Here is a 17,570-nt window from a genome sequence, read left to right as displayed (position 1 = left end):
ATATTTTACTAATGTCCACAGTTACTAAGCTTGAGGGAATTTAGTCTGTGTCACTTGCATTTAATTAGCACACGCCAAAGCCAGAGTTGGCAAACATATATGTTACAATATTTGGCATTCAGCCATTCTGCGGGAAGGTGAATTTTGACATGCTGTATTTTGTATAATTATATTTGGCAAATCACTGATTTGTACCTCTCCAGAGATTACCTTTTTAAACTTTTTAAAAGGTGATAAAGTCAATTATATTGACAAGTGAAGAGTACCCTTATCAGTCAGGTTAAATTGCATGTCTAACAAAAATAATAGTAGCTAATTAAAGTAGCTGAAACTGCTTCAAGGCTTAGAATGTACAAGTATAGTCCTGCCTCTAACAAAATACATGTTATGGTTTAACATTTTTTTTTTTTAACTTGACCTCAGCTACCGAACAAAACCCTCTGATATGATAACCTTTAAAACCTTCAACTATCAGTGACCTCGACAAATGGCAGAAGCAACAACAAAAGCTTAACTTTTTTAAAGTGTGTAAGAATTGTGACATTCAATCCAGGTTCCTATACTGTGTGCACCATTGTGTTAACCGAGTCCTTCAAAATTACAGTACATAGTACTATCTTTAGAAATTAGGCACATAGCATGATTAAGGCACGCATTTTAAAAATTAAAAAAAACAGAACACTTTTCTGGTGATATTTTTTAAAGTTCGGACACTTAAAAAAAAGTGTATGCTGTTGTTACTACTTTTTGCTCCTGACTCAGAAACAACAAGTACATATTTCTCAAAGTGCATGATTTTTTTCCAGCAACATAGCGTTCTGAATGAGTTTAACAAGAAACACTGAACAAGTGTTGTTAACATTCACTTTCAGCAAAAGAACAGTTTTAATAGTGTCATTCAACTTTTCACTTCACTCCAAAAACTGTTCACAACACTGAACACTGGTTCCACTGGACTATATGTTTCTGGTAAACACAGAGCAAGTTTTACCTGGTATAGCAAAAAATCTTGAACAAAAGAGGTTTTACAAAACCAAATGTTTTGACTAATGAAATAAATTGGGAAGTTACAGGTGTCCCAAAAGAAGTTCCTAGGATACTGGAACATTAGATGAACAATTAGTACATATGGTCACTTCAAGCATGGTAAAAGAAGAAATAACATAGAAGAGTAAATAGACTTCAGTTTATCTGGGAATCAAGATGTTTTCTGCTATAAAGTAGCACTGCTAGAAAACTTAACTTTAAATATATACATACTGTATGCCAAATAATATTTTACAAGACTGTCCAGCAACCTATATTATTGCATCCCTAGAGAACCATAATAATTAAGACAAACATTTTAATACCCTAAATCTACTATTACTTGGTTAAATTAACCAGGATAATAGGTGTCAAATAATGAAGATGAGCATTTAATTTGCAAAGGGAGCTAATCTTAAAGTAATGCAATTTATCCTTGCCTTAGAGAATGTTAAAAAAAGAATTTAACCTTTTTACTATACTTGGAGTACAATGCTGAAGGATCCTCCTAGGAGGTTTAACACTGACAGCTTCAATCCTGTGAAATATAAAGCTTGCCTAGACTAATCTCATGACAGGATTTTACTGTTTTTCTGTATTATTGATGAGCCATTGTAACTGGATTGTTAGAATACTCACTGTGCTAGCTTTAAAACCAGTTTCAAGATCTTCAGTGTAGTTACACGAAAAAATACAGTTCTTTCTTAATGTCTTTTGTACAACATTATATACTTCAGAATTGTTTTAGATTTTTTTTTATTTAAGTCTAAAAACGTTAGATTTTGGATCTTAAATACATTCTCTCCCACACTTCCAGCTATTACCTTTATGCTAATAACTCCTCTGTTGATTCTTTCTTTATATCTGATATCTAATGAATGAACTCATAACCCATGAATGAGAATTGCAGCTATGCACTCAGAGAATTGCTAGCCATGCACTATGGGGTGAAATTTTAGCTCTATTGAAGTCAATGTGAGTTTTGCTGTGGACTTCAGCGGGATTTCACTCATCTTTTCCTTCAGCTCATCTGATTAGATGCCTTCTCAAATCCCTTAGTAGCTTCCCATTTTACCACATCAAGAGCAAGAGACTCAGCTTCATTTTCAAGCCCTGCATAATCTTGTTCTTGTCTACATTTTTGCTCTCCTGTCTTCCCACTGTTTAGTTCCTTTATTACTTCCAATCCTTACTGCCCCCCTTTCATTTATTTTTCCCACTCTATGCCTTCTGCCTGCTTTTTGGCTGACCATTTTGCTTGTAATGGCTTGTCACCTGATCCCAAATCCCTTCGGTCTCCTCCTGCTGAACCTTCTGTAGAACCCATTTCCCCCCCAAAAAATCCTACCATTGTTTTCCCACCTGAAAGTGGCAGAAGTATTGCCCAGCAATTTTGCCCTTCCCTAGGCTGTCTTCAGGGTGAGGACCTTGTCTTATTATTTGTTTTGTACAGTTCATGTACTTATGGGTACTATAAATTATTAGTTTCAGTATCTTGAGATACACCATATTGTAACAGGCAATGGGAGAACCTAGCATTAGAAAGATCTTGACCTTCATGCTCTATCTGATACTATTGACTTCCCTTCTCAGTTACTCAACACAGTTCTCAGAAATCTCAGACATTTTCCTCTGTTGATTTTATTCCAGTTTCTCCACCTGTTCTTTTTTGGGTTCCTGTAACACTAGTAACCTCAAAGTGATATTCCATGGGATTTCTGCCTTAACCTATCATTGTCCCTATTTGTCTTGGTCTTCTCTTTTCCAAATTCAGACTTGAGCTGGAATATCAATTGATAGTCTACATCTGCTTAAGATTCATCACTGTCCTAGCTTTCTGTCTGCCTTAGTTTAATCAACTACTAGAGGTAGAATGTTTTTTTCCCCCACTCAACACATGAAAAACTGCTCTCTTACCAGCAAGTAAGGTAAGTGAACATCAAGCCTTCCCATCCCTCTTGGACTTTAATCTTTAGTTAGAAAATCATAGACATGAAACCCAGACTCTTAAAACTTTCATATAGCTATACAATAATGATAACCAAATACTTCAAATTCCAACACTAACTCAGGAGGATGTTAAAACAGGAGCTAATAAAGACAGACATTTTAAAATCAGCAACTCTGGATAACTTGCATCCAAGAGTTTTAAAAGAGCTGGCTGAGGAGCTCTCTGGATCGTTAATGCTGATTTTCACTAAATCTTGGAACACTGAAGACATTCCAGAAGACTGTATGAAAGCTAATGTTGTGCCAATATTTAAAGAGGGTAAACAGAACAACCTGGGCCAGCACATCGCTCTCCCGCGCCACTTCTCGCCGCCCCCATTGGCCCGGGACGGCGAACCGCGGCCAGTGGGGGCCGCGATCGGCCGAACCTGCCACGTCAGCAGGTAAATAAAACTGGCCCGGCCCGCCAGGGTGCTTACCCTGATGAGCCGCGTGCGGAACATTGCCAACCCCTGACCTAGGTAAATATAGGCCTTTACATTACAAATGTGGTTGATAAAAATAACAGTATTGACGTAATTGGCTTGTGTAAGGCATTTCACTTGGTACTATATGACATTTGGATTAAGAAACTAGAATGATACAAAAATCAACATGGCACATGTAAAATGGATTAAAAAACTAGGTCAAAATGTAATTGTAAATGGGGAGTAATGATTGAAGGGGTGTGTTTCCAGTGGAGTCCTGCAGGGACCAGTTTTTAGCCTTCACTATTTAACATTTTTATCAATGAAATAAATTGAAGAAAACAAAGCCATTACTAATAAAGTTTGTAGATGATGCAAAGATTGTGTGAATAGTAAATAATTAAGAGGACAGGTCACTGATACAGAGCAACCTGGATCATTTGGTAAACTGGAAGCAAGCAAACAATGTTTTAACATAGCAAAATGTGAAGTCATAAATTTAGGACAAAGAATATAGGTCATACCCGGAGGATAGGGGCCTCTATCCTGGGAAGCAGCGACTCTGAAAAGAAATTGGGGGCCATGGTGGATAATCAACTGAACGTAAGCTGTGAAGCGGTGATCAAAAGGACTACTGTGATCCCCAGTTGTGTAAACAGAGGAATATTAAGTAGGAATAGGGAGGTTATATTACCTCTGTATTTGTGACTGGGGCAACTGCTACTGGAAGATAGTGTCCAATTCTGGTATCCACAATTCAAGAAGGATGTTGATGAACTGGAGACGGTTCAAAGAGCCACAAGAATGTTTAAATAATTGGAAAACATGCCTTATAGATTTAAGGAGCTCAATCTATTTAGTTTAACAAAAAGAAGGTTAATGGGTGACTTGATCACAATCTATACAGGAGGAACAAGATCCAAAGGCTGGAAGTTGAAGCTAGACAAATTTAGACTAGCAATAAGGTGCACATTTGTTACAGGGAAGGTAATTAATCATTGGAACAATTTACCAAGAGTCATGGTGGATTCTCAATCACTGGAAATTTTAAAATCAAGATTATATATTTTTATAAAAGGATATGGTCTACTCAAACAGGAATTAATTCAGGGAAGTCCTATGGCCTGTGTTATACAAGAAGTAGTAAACAGATGATCACTGTGGTCCCTTTTGGCCTTATAATCTTTGATAACTAGACGTAAATGATTAAATCTCTTAATATAGTGAAACCATATCTTGGGCAGAACTACCGCCAAACAGAGTATGTCCTTGTTCGCACTTTGGCCATACTTCCACAGATTTTCATTCCAGTAAAGATCTTTTTGAAGTTAGATTAAATTAGCTCTTAGTTGTAAAGATGGCTACTTATGGCTATAGGTATATTAGTAGAGCAGAAGACTGTACTTCTGTTACCTATAGTGAACCAGTTCTGTGGTATTTTCATAAGTATTAAAATGTACATAAAACAAAAAAAAATTAATGCTGCCCCCTACACCACTCTGGAGCAGTTCTCCTCCAATAGTCAACCACGACTTATCTTATTTGCTATCCTTACATTTCCCATTGGTGCCAATTTAAGTCAGTGGGAATTTTGCTTGAAAGACTACCGGATCAGGTTCATTATTTATATTTTGTTTCTCCAAGAACACTGCACTATTAAACAAGCAAGTTTATGGAGTCCTCATTATTTTTAATCACAATTCTAATTTTTATTAATGCTGATTTTGAGCCTCAACAGTTTTGCAGGATCCAATATAATACCAAATAAGCCTCATATTAATCATCGAACTTTTGATATTTTTGCATCTTTTATTTCCAGCCCCAACTCTGCAGACACTGAGATCAGTAGCCCAGGTATTTCTCTACAGTGAATTTTGTTTTATCCTGTGGAAAGACAGGCTGCATTGGTTTGAGGAAGGATTAGATATAATTAAAAAAAGTAGTAAGAAATAGGAAAAATTCTATCTTACCTGTGAATTTTCATTTTAAGACCCTCCATGTTAGACAACCTTCATAGTGGGACATTCCCCATTGCCACAGCAACGGGACGCAGATCAGATCTTTGCTCTGAACTTGGGCTTAGGTTCACTGCTCAGAAAGAATTCTCCAGAACAACAGCTTCCAAAGCTGAAAAATACTAATTATATAAAGTGCTATCCAACTCAAACCATTTACAGCAGAGCCTTGACATGAAAAATTTAGCAATTTTCTGGAGAAACATCCTTTTCCTTTTCACACTATTTAACAAGCAAGCAATAACCAGGGGGGAGGGAAAAAAAACAAGCCAACCAACCACACCCACACCCCTCACTCTGAACATAATGCATTCTTCCAAGGCATGATCAGACGATCTAATATGGAAAGTCCTAGAATGAAAATTTACAAGAGAATTTTTCCTCTCTGTCCCCTCAATGTCCGTCAGTCTTCAGAGCAGGGATGTAGAAAGCAGTAAATCACCCTAGGCAAGGAGGGACTCAGTTTACCCGTGTAGAAATGAATAGGAACTTAAGGTTTAACAGCCACCCTGTTGAGGAACAGACTTCTATCAAATCCTGTATCAGATGGGGTAAGAGTGTTAACTTAATACTATAAAGAAAGTATAGATGGAAGACCCTGTAAGTAACCTTACAGAGATCCTGATAAGATGTGTGAAAAGAGCAACAATAGAAAGATCACACAAAGTGCATAGTAAGAAGTCATACCTGAGGCTTTGAATGTCTCTCTCTCTCTATATATATATACACACACACTCTCTGTAGACTCCATTCACATGTAACTTATGCATTTCTACTTCCTTAGGGTATTTGTTTCAACCAGAAGAGCAACAACACTACTTTCTATTATGTGAGGAAGACTGGTATTTTTGGGAATGGAGGCTTAACTAGTTCACAGAAGTACAAATGTGTAACTCAGGTTTCACTCCGAGCATACCAAACTCCTTAGCTTCCTTGGACAAGGAGATGCCAAGTAGGCAAGATACTTTCAGCAAGAAGAGGAAGAGACCTACCAACTGTGAAGTTGAAAGATAGTTTTATTAAAAGTTGCCGTGATTTTGATCTGTGGGCTAGAAGAATCTGCATCTTGCCAGTGGACTGGTAAGAGTAGTGGTCCTCAGGAACCTGTTATCTGACTTGAATAAGAGATTTTCCTGGTTTTCTTACAGTGCAATATGCCTGCAGTCACTGATTTGTCTTTCCAAAGAGCATTGGCCTTGAGTTTGATGATCAGGCCAACTTGTCCTTTGCTTCAACTGACTTTGCCCTGATGAATGTTCTTTGTAACATTAATATCTAGACCTCTAGTTTATGACAGACATCATTTGTATATTTCTTCTAAAATGCTAGGTGGCTGCTGATCACCTTCTTAGAATGAGAGACTGTAATTCCTTCCTCTCAGCTTCCCAAATGATGAATTAGGCGGCATGGGATATCCGTTCAGGATAAGCCCTTTTTAGAGTGCGTGCATGTACGTGCTGGACATTTGAAAGAAGGTTCCAATTACGCTTCTCAGACCTAATTGAGGAAAGACCTGAGGGTTAGTAAGACTATAAGACCTAAGGATTAATATGATTATAATCACTGTGGCCTGTTGCTTCACAATATTCTTTACCATCTTTACACTCAGTGACTGAGGGGAGAAGGCATAAAGGAGATCTTTTAGCCCACTTCTTAGATAAGGAAGGAAGCAAAGATACTACATTTCTGAATACCAATATAGAAGTTCTAAGTTCCAAAAAGGGGCTCATGAAACCTCATTGAAAATACTTCTTGTAGCAGAAGTTAAAGAATTTCTGGGTAGCTCTCCCCGATCATATCTTCAGTAGAACTCCAGGTTTATTTTCATACTGTAAAGTTCTGGGAAGATAATGCTGTAATGATGGATTTCATATTTCCAACTGGAATATTAATCTCTTTATGGACTTGCTGAGAGACTTGAGATTTAAAATGGACTACATGTCATTGTTTCTCTTCGTACCACAAAAAAATCTTATGCCCTTTCCAAAAATATCTGTCTCTCCTCAGAACTGGTTCTATTGTTCCAACGAGTAGGAGATGAAAAATTCACCCTTCACCTTCTGATTCTACAAAGGGTCTCGCTGATAGTGTTGGTTTCTTTTCATTTACTTTGGAGAAAAGATAAACTTGGTCAAGGGGCAAGGATTGAATTCTATAGTTCTTCTGAATATCCTTCCCCTGATTATTTCAAGCACCTATTTTCTGAGGTGGTTCACTCCCAGATGAGTGCCCACTATGAAAAACTCTTCATTGGGATGGAGCTGGGGGAAAGCTGCACAGACTTGGGAACCCAAAAACAAGAGAAGCTTTTGAGATTACGTGGTTTTCCTTGATCTTTCAACTCTCACAGAAGGCAGAAATGCCCTCATCCTAATGTGTAATCTCTACATTGGAACCTGGTGCAACAGCTTCAAAGAAAACACCTATGACATAAGGTAGTTTGAAGATTCTCTCATTGGAAGGAGGAAGGGATTATTCCTTTGCCTAGAGACAAAGTAGTCACACAGGGTTTATGATCCTCACAGTGTTTAACAAAATAGTTGGAAGGATATCAGAGGTTAGCCCCAATTTATTCAAATAGAGCAATAGTTGCACCAGGACACATCTATGGAAGTTTTGAATATGCAGCAAATCAGTCAGATGAGATATCAGTTCTAAAAAAGGCTGGCAGGGAAATTTTGTTTAGAATAGATTTGATGTAATTTTTCTTTTGCATGTGCTCACAGTGGACCTCCACAATAAGAGACTGCAACCAATATTCTCAGGGCTTAGGCTGCTTTATCCAAGTTTAGTCTGAGTCACAATCCTATTCTCCTGTCTGCAGGTTTGGCAGGAATGTTCCCTCAGCTGGCATGACTGTACCCTTTACCAAGAAGGATGCAGCAACCTTAAACTCAGGCAGAGTAATGGAGACCTTAGTCCATATGTACAAGTAGTCCTTGATAGGGAATTCCCACTCCATCTTAATCACACCCATAAACCATTTGAGGAAGAATTACACAGCTCTTCCTCAACTTTGCAAGAGTTTTGTTTTTAGAAGGGGAGGCATTTTTTAAAGAAGAAGAACCTGAGATGACAGATGCCCTTTTGTACTTAATTCTGGATGCTTAGCTGAGCGTCTGAGGTATCTCACTCAAAGGCTCAGCTTTAGTCTTCTCCTCTTTAAAGGATCTAGAAGTGAGACTCTCTCATTACATGTTTTAAGTTTTTGTGCTGACCCTTTAGGAGCTGAATCCGCAGTATCTATCCTTCACCAGTCTCTGGGCCAATCCCCTGTGAGAAGGCCGAGAGCAGGTTACTATTGAGATTGAAAGGACAGTGTTAAGGCATGCATCCTTCATGTTTCTCTAAGAAAAACTGTAGCCATTTTATGACCTCCTGTGGGACTCCTGCAGGCTGGAAGGCAGAGAAAAGACAAGTCAACATCCCACTCTAAATCATTTCACCTCATGCTCCTTGTTGCTAGGTCCAGGCTGAGCAAGGTACAACTGCTTAGAATTAGGAATGAGCCATAGCAACTGGAAACAAATGACTCATTTGGTATCAGAAAGGTCACAGAAGCTGCCACCTTTCATGGTGCAGGTAGAACACTGTGGGAAGGGGGTATGCTTTGCACCCTTTTTAATCAGCTCAGCATGTATTTTGCCTACATGCTGGCTAGGAGCAGGTATTTCTTCACTCCTGGCTCCCCTTCACCTTGCCGCCACCCAAGATTCATGAGGCTCTACGTGGGAATAGGGGTCCCATTCTCAAGGGAGAGGCAGCAGGGCTGTGGAAAACTTAACTCCAGCTCTATGACACTGATTCCGGCCTGGTCTCGGTGAAGGGAGCTTCCATGTGGCCTACTCAACTGTTTCAGTGTGGACCTTACCCACATGCTGGCTAGGAGCCAGCTTTCCCCGTGGCCTGCTTAGCTGTCTTGGCATGGACCTTGCCCACATTACAGCTGGTTGCTGAGTTCCTGTGGTCTGCTTTCGCTGTTGGCCATTTCTGAGGGAGAAGAGGAAGAGAGCTGCTATCCTTCAAACCCTCCTTAGAAAGCCAAGTTTTAACTTTAGCAGTTTTGGGGAGAAAAACCTCAAAACCAATAAAGGCAGAAAAATTTAGTTTAATGGGAGTTTATAAAATTTTAAAGCTTTGCTACAAAGGGAGACCTGGGAGTATGTCATGCGTGCTGCTTGGAGGCGAGAATTCTGGAGAGTTCTTTCCAATGGGTAGTCCCCAAGCCCAGGTTCAGAGCAAAAATCTGGTTTGCCACTAAATGCTATGGAGATGGGGAATGACCGACCATGAAGAGAGGCAAACATGGAAGGTGCTGAGAATTAAAGTTTGAATGTAATTAAAAAAAAAATTGTAATCATAGCTATATAAAATATTAGCTAAGTGTGACAAAAGTATAGCACAATATATTCATATATTCTTTACTAACCAATAAGAAGAAGGGTTCCAACAGCTAAACCTCCACCTGGAAACAAAACAAAAACCAAGAACAAGATGAGACTATATTTTAATGTTACCTTAGAGAACAATTAAGTTTGCTTAGTTTATAAGTCAAAGAAAGATGATATAGCAAGTTTAAAAATGTAAATGTGAACAACATTTTAATTACCTTTGCAAACTTCCTACAATTCACTATTATGAAATAATTACATATTACATGTAATTATATATTACACATTACAATTACTTTCACAATATATTGTACTATTCTCTTTATATGAAAAGATCCTGCAGAGATCTACACAACTGAGCTTAAGTACTGCAATAATGTTGTAGAGCCTTAATCAAACACTTACTTTAGTAGGACTACTCAGGTGAATAAAAATGTGCAGGATTGGGTCCATATTTAGTAGCAATTAATAATACTAACTCTACAGCCACCAATTAACCATGCAGAGTACCTCAACAAGGGCTCATCCAACTCGCACTGATGTCAACAGGGAAAATTCTGGCTGCTCTGAAGTAAATGGTAAAAACTCTTATTGACTTCAGAGGAGCCAGATTTCACCCAATGAGAGTCGGATGGAGCCTTTAAGTACATAAAATCCGAGAGATTAAGCTTCTACCCTAAAAGCATTTCCTTGTTTGACACTTCTCATCTCCTTAAATATATAGAGGCCTGCCTGGATAAACATAACTGGTTGATTTTTTAACTGGTTGTTAAAAAATAAGGATTCACTCCATCCTCTTGTTTAACTAAGAGCATCAATGTTTTTTCTCTTCCCATTTTGTTTACATAACCAGTCATTATGTACCAATCACTGATGATCAAATGAACATAGCAAAAAAATCTGTTAGGTGAAATTAATATTCAGTTATCAGAAAACTGTCTTACATCTTAGTACACTTGAAAGAACAGTTGAATTCATTAGTACACATTTTGAATTGTGACTACATTAGAGTTGATTTTCTTGATCCCCACCTCAGAATTTATAATATCAATGATGTAATTCCATCAGTCAGTTTTAAAAAGTGATCATAACATTTACCTGCCCAAACATAAGCCTCCACACCCATCCTTTTAATGAAAGAAAAACCCACTATTTTGCATATTTATATAAAAAAAATTCTTTACACAGGACAAGTAGAATTTGCAAGGCAAGTATAAGTGGCCACTCTCCTAAAATAAGTAATTGTCTTAAAAATAAAGAAGTGTGTTAACTATCCTTAACAGAACTAAAGTGGAAGGAGGACAGTAAAGGGAAAAAGTTGTTTGAGAAACCACTACTACAATGGCAGAGAATAGACAGCTCATTATGAAAGAAATCTTAAAAATTTTACACATTTTTATGAAGCAGGCAAATATGAAAGTGGGCCCCATGTTTGTCCCAGCTGTACAACATGCCAACTATAAACTAAAATATTTACTGCAGCAAACAAGGCTATCCTACCTGTATGAAGTGATAAAACATTTTTAAAATACATTTAGTATTACAAACAGTTCTGTATGTTTTACTGAATAACGTTCTGTGGAAATAGGGCAACTGAGACTTTGTCTACACTCGTGGCAGCACATAGGGTATATATAGCTACAAGCTGAAGTTAAGGGCAGGCTGCATCCATACTGCCATACGTAGCTGCTCATGACAGAGAAAGGCTATGTATGGTGCGGGAGGCAGCAAGGAAAGACTCCAGCAGCTCCTTGCTGCAGGAGCCTCTCTCTGCGCCTCCCTGCTGCCAAAGCCTTTCCCTGCTTCTGGAGCCTTTCACCAGCAGCACGATGCTACATTGCTAAAAATAGCAATGTAGATGTGGGAGCCACTGCTTCAGAGAACTTCTGTAGGGCAGGTCGGTAGTCAATTATTTTTTGTCAAGATCCAAATTTCTTGATCAAGGTATAGTCAAGGTCCAGACTCCAGAGAAAATAACTCAACAACAATAAAGATAAAAAGTAAAAACAAATATTTCAGGGTCCATTCAAAAGCATCTGGCAGTCCGGATCTGGCCTGCAGTCCACCTATTGAGTTCCTTTGTTGTAGGGCAGGGTTCGGCAACCTTTCAGAAGAGGTATGCCGAGTCTTCATTTATTCACTGTAATTCAAGGTTTCGCGTGCCAGTAATACATTTTAACATTTTTAGAAGGTCTCTGTCTACAAGTCTATAATATATAACTAAACTATTGTTGTATGTAAAGTAAATAAGGTTTTTAAAATGTTTAAGAAGCTTCATTTAAAATTAAATTAAAATACAAAATACGGTGGCCAGGACCCGGGCAGTGTGAGTGCCATTGAAAATCAGCTCGTGTGCCGCCTTCGGCATGCGTGCCATAGGTTGCCTACCCCTGTTGTAGGGTATTTATCCTAATATTCTGGCATGCCTTTACTCGCCTAAGCAATGCCTCAGCATCTACATTGCTATTTACACCCAGGGTAGGGGAGCATGCAATGTCTGTACTCTATACGCTGCCCTAAGTTTAGACATAGCCTAATGGTTACTATTTTGCAGTAAGGAATTTTAGTTAATAAATAACTTCTGTATCAGCTAATATTTTTATTTAAATATTTCTGTTTTTAAATAATTTAGCTATTACATTGACTACACAATTTTATTTCTCTTTAGATTTCTTACAGATTACACAGACTCACACGCAGATGTAATGAAGTTTTTTAAGTGTTCCTAATACGTACATTAACAGTTATCACTATCAATAAAAAACAAAAACGAGGATGTTGTATCATACGTGAGCTACAAATGGAATAAATACCAGCTGGAAATATACTCTCTTTAAAGTTGCTCCTAGAGAAAGCGCCATGGTCAAAATGATCTTGATAACTATTTTCTGTTTGTATTCAAGAACTTGTTTGATGCACATTGTTTGAACTATTTCCAGTGCAAATTAAGTATGGTTTACATTATTAACATCTTAAGAGTATGCATGTGGGGTGTGATTTGGGGAGGGGTTATAGGGGAAACAAAGGGAAGGAGAGAAGTTGGAAACATGTATGGATATCCTATTTTCCCTGGATATATACTTATAATTACAATTGAGGTGAATAGGTGATAGCTAAGAGGAGATGAAGAGAACAGATAAGAGAGCTTTAGGAATGAGTCTGATATCTAAGCAGGCCCCGTCCTAGAAAATATCTTTTGAACTATTGACCCAGCTATTTAAACTTCATCCAAAAGTCAAACTGACTTAAATACGCAAGCCCAGACATGAGGACTTTTTAAATTCTGGTTTGGTACAAATAAAATAAGCTGCAACATTTAAAATCTCCGCCAGAAGTTTAGAAGTAATAAATTTAGGCCAAAAATTTCAAATCAAAGTGCCTGAAATTAAGCTCCTAAATTGCTTTTTGAGTATTACAAGACCCAGCCCAATTTTCAAAAAGGCTAGTCAAGCAGAAATTCCACTGGCAACTGAAAGACGTTCAGCACATGAATACATCTTAGGAACCTAACTTTATGAATCCAGGTTTGAGAATTCTGGCCTTAGCTTCAAAACAAGTTTAAAGTATCTATAAAGAGAGAGAAGATCTGACACACTCAAAAAATCTAAAATGACTTCCATGTTTTATACTGGGAGAAAAACATTTTAATTTGTATTTAAAGGAATTCAGATTTCAATTTGCTCCTCTCGTTCCTTATGAGCATTTATTAAGGAACCATAGAAGGTTGTGTTAGAAAAATACAGTCAATGCAGTTCTATCATGCTATTATTGTTAACTAGTCTGATAAGGTGTTTTGCATTTGCCAATATAATACAATTATATCTTCTTCTAAAAGCAAATGTAGAGCTCATTGAAGAGGCCAGGTTAACAGGCATAGAGACTGAAATCCCCTCGCCAGCAAACAGGTAGTCACGTACAACGGTAATTACTTCCTAAGCTCTTGATAAGAGCGTCAACCCTGGCCTAAATGGACCACCTGTAGGGATAGGGGTAGCTCAGCCTATATGGCAATTTAGTGCCTGATACAACTCCAGCCGATTTCAGTAGGAATTGGAATCTTTAGCTTTGCAGCTGTGACTATGAACATTAGTACCAATTGCAATGTTGGGAATACATCCAAAAGGAACTGGGACCAAGATCACAAACTTGTTTCATACAGGCCAAATAACCATCAGTGGGCAACTTTCAGTCACTAACTATCTCATCCTTACTGGTGATGGAGAGGCAAAATGTCCTGCATCTATTATCAATCTACATTAATTCATTTTTAACTCATTGATGTTGCTAGAATTGTCCTCCATAACCTGATAAGAGTCAGCAAATGATTTTAAATTCAATAAAACAATAGAGAACACCAGACCAAGCAACTTCTAAATATCAGAGAAATCAGTTAATTCATTTTCACATTATTATACTTTTTTCATAACTCAAATATTAGCTAGACACAACATGACAATTTTTTAGACACCATTGCCTTTGTTGTTGCAAGGCATTGTCAGGAAAATTTAGAATAAAAAAAGTGGTTCTGGATATTTTTGTTTTAAAGAAGTGGTGTGGTTCTTCCTATGTCTATCAGTAACTGTATTAATTCAATATTCTTTCCTTTATGGTCCAGTCTATTAGTTATGATTGTGGAATTAATGTTACAACATGAAGTGTGAACTGACCTGAAAATTGGGATTTTCCAAGTGACAAAAAGCAAAAAAATAAAGTGATTTTTACAGTGATCAAATATTCTAACAGAAACTTGGGGGGGGGTTGGGGGAGGAGAATTGTAAATTGTACTGAAGGTACTTTTATTCTAATACAACTAATCAGAAGAATTATTTGCATAGTTATATAACAGTAACAACCAACAGCGCAAATCCCATCTAACAGTTTTGCATCTTCTGTAGTTATGGTTAAAACTACTGTACAAGCAAAAATATATGGTGAAATACATCATCATAGAGACCATTCAGTCAAAATTCACTGTACTTGCATGCAGGGATATTACCGTACTATACATTTACCTTTCAACTACACAGAAGTCCCAGGACTTCTGTAGCAGTCGCAGAAGTGACATATTTGTCACCTCATTTGCCATCATAATATCCTTCTTCCATATAATTTCTTAATATTAGTTATGGCAAACAACTTTAATCAAACATTTTACACTGTTCACCTACAAACTTCCTAGCTAGTCAGCAACTGTTAGAATAATTCTAAGTATAAACATTTATTATTCTGAATTCTCACAGATTATTGTTGCACTCTATTTGCTCAAAAGTAAAAATAACTATAGATGGGGCCTACAAAAAGTATTCCAACAGCTCAATATGCCAGTTTGAATATTAATGTCTTATGTTAACTGTGCTTCTTCTGCCAACAGAACAGTAGGTTGAATGGGAGTTTTTCTTCACAAATCAGAAGAGTGAAAAATTTAGAGCGGGGCCAAAGAAAGTCTTTTTTTTTTTTTAAAGCAAACATTAGGAAGAATATTAATATTATTTGTTTAGCACCAGCAGTGCGCTTAGCTCTATACAATACACAAACAGCTCAAGCCTCGAAGATTTTACGAGACAGCAGTTATACACACAAAATGGGATACAAGCTCAGAAATCCACAGATAATTATACTTTATCATCATCATCACCATTAGATTTTAAACTCACTTCTTGTGTTCATGGCAGAAGCAGCACATTTTTAAAACAGTAACTTGTACTGAGAGGGTGCTGGATTGACAAATTGTCAGCAAAATCGGATTTTTTTGTTAATAAGTTACGTCTCAAGGATTTTTTGCATACTACCACTTTTTACACGCCAGATTTACAGTACTTGTATGAGTATTTAAGGCATAAAACGCAACCTTGCTTGGCATTTCCTAGGATCAGAGGCTCATTTTACTGTATCAAATGTAATAAATACTTTTAAATAACTTTATTGAATTATATGGTATATGAAACTAGTACATGGTTACCATGGAATTTTCCCATACACTTCTCTCTCTCTAAGTGGAGAAAGACATGAATTGGTGTGAAATAGATTGGAGAGAAGATGAAAAGCTGACAGAATGAAAAGAAAGAAAAGGAAAGAAAGAAAGAAAGGTTATTTTAAAATCCTTCAAAATCCTTTTGAAGGGCCCTCTTACTGCTGTGTATTTATAATCTGTTTGTTCCTCAGTTTGGCATCTCAGTCCTTTACCTATGGTATTGGTTATCATGGTGCTAGTTGAGAACAGTTCATTTTCTGCACCACCATGCAAAGCATGGAGATTTGAGGCTTGAATAAGAAAGAGAGAATTGTTGGAACTGCATAGAAAAGACTGAAACCATAATATAAATCACGTATCTCTTACAGGATGCATTTGGAAGGAGAAAATACTGGTGATACGATTTTGGAGGACAAGGTTTTCCACTGAAGAGTGGAATAGACAGAAGAATTATCATATGCTATATTCCTGTTTAGAGCATATACACCTTTATTATGTATTTAGAAATACTGCCAGAAATGGAAATCTACTAGAAGTATGAATCAGTCTGACTTAAAGGGAACAGTAAGTTGATAAAATTAGGAAAAACATCAGCAAAACTAATACTTAGCATTTATATAACAATTTGCATCTTCAGTTTTTTACAAATACTATCTTGCTTGAACCAATTGAGACAGAAAAGCTTTCAGTATATGACATATACGCTACAAGACAATGACAGTTTATAAAACGTAATAAAATATATTTCTATGGGCTGCAGCTCCCTAACTCAAGCCTGTGCCTAACTCAGGATCTAGTAGTCCCACGGTCTTTAACTGAACTACTTGTGTCCTTAAAGTTAGACACAGACTTAGTGCTTTGCTGGATCAGCATTTAGCTACCCCTCTCTTTTTGGAAAAGAGAAAAGTAAAGAAAAAAAAAAAAAAAAGATAGTTTACAACAGTAAATTGCAGTAGTACCAGTTCAACAAGTATACAGAGGGCAACTTAAATTACTCTATAGTCCTCTTCAAGATCTATCTTTGCTTAATGGTTTCTTCTTAACAGTTTATTTTTGCTGCTGTGCTAATGCTGGGATACAGGCTGTAACTGTAATTACAAGTGTATTTTTACCAGCATGATTTCACTAGCTCCTATTTGTGATGTCTGGGGATAATGTTGTGTCTGTGTTGGAACTTCCATACTATATGAATGGAACTGAACATGTTAAAAAGTATAATGAATAACTCTCAGTTTTAGAAACCCAAATGGAAGACTGATATGCAAAGTGAGGCAAAAACAATGTTATGTGAAACACTATGAAATTTCTTCAGCATAAAGACAAAAAAAACCCAAACAAATAAAAAGCCACCCCACAAACAACTTCTTGATTCAACATTTCTTACAATAGAGGATAGGATTTGCATGGAACAGATTTGGTTCAAAAATCAAGTTCATGAATGAAGGGCAGGACAGAAGTAGCTGCTTTAAAAATAAAAGATCATTTTAGTGTAGAAGAAAAAGGACAGAGCTCCCCATTGGCTAAAGCGAAAAGAGTATTGAATAGTTGTTTAAAGTAGTGATATACAATTGTATTCAGTGTACTTTTAACAGGTATGTTGGCAAAGTTTGGGGGACAATGTAGCTAGGCACTGTCAAGCCTCACTACAACCCTAATGGCCCCTATTCTATCCTAGATCTGTACCTATTACAAATGCTCTTTTCAACATGACTCTTGCTTTAACATTAACACACTTTTGTTCCTTGGGGTA

The 17,570-nt window shown here is 37.2% G+C and overlaps 1 protein-coding gene across 5 annotated transcripts in view; it reads right to left on the bottom strand.

The window, feature by feature from the left end:
• The window catches only part of ELP4 (elongator acetyltransferase complex subunit 4), a 256,311-nt gene that overhangs the window by 236,456 nt on the left and 2,285 nt on the right, over window positions 1-17,570 (bottom strand). For 3 of the 5 annotated variants that reach the window (XM_034769884.1, XM_034769881.1, XM_034769880.1), the window contains exon 2: window positions 9,888-9,923. The exons of 1 other annotated variant lie outside the window; for it this stretch is intronic. In XM_034769884.1, the coding sequence (XP_034625775.1) occupies window positions 9,888-9,923 (36 nt within the window). Of the gene's footprint in view, window positions 1-9,329; window positions 9,449-9,887; window positions 9,924-17,570 lie in introns of all 5 variants that reach the window. One more of the 5 variants, XM_034769883.1, reaches the window with a different exon arrangement.

The sequence above is a fragment of the Trachemys scripta genome, chromosome 4 (assembly GCF_013100865.1).
Source record: "Trachemys scripta elegans isolate TJP31775 chromosome 4, CAS_Tse_1.0, whole genome shotgun sequence".
Taxonomy (NCBI): domain Eukaryota; kingdom Metazoa; phylum Chordata; order Testudines; family Emydidae; genus Trachemys; species Trachemys scripta.
This window is presented reverse-complemented; position numbering and strand designations above follow the sequence as displayed.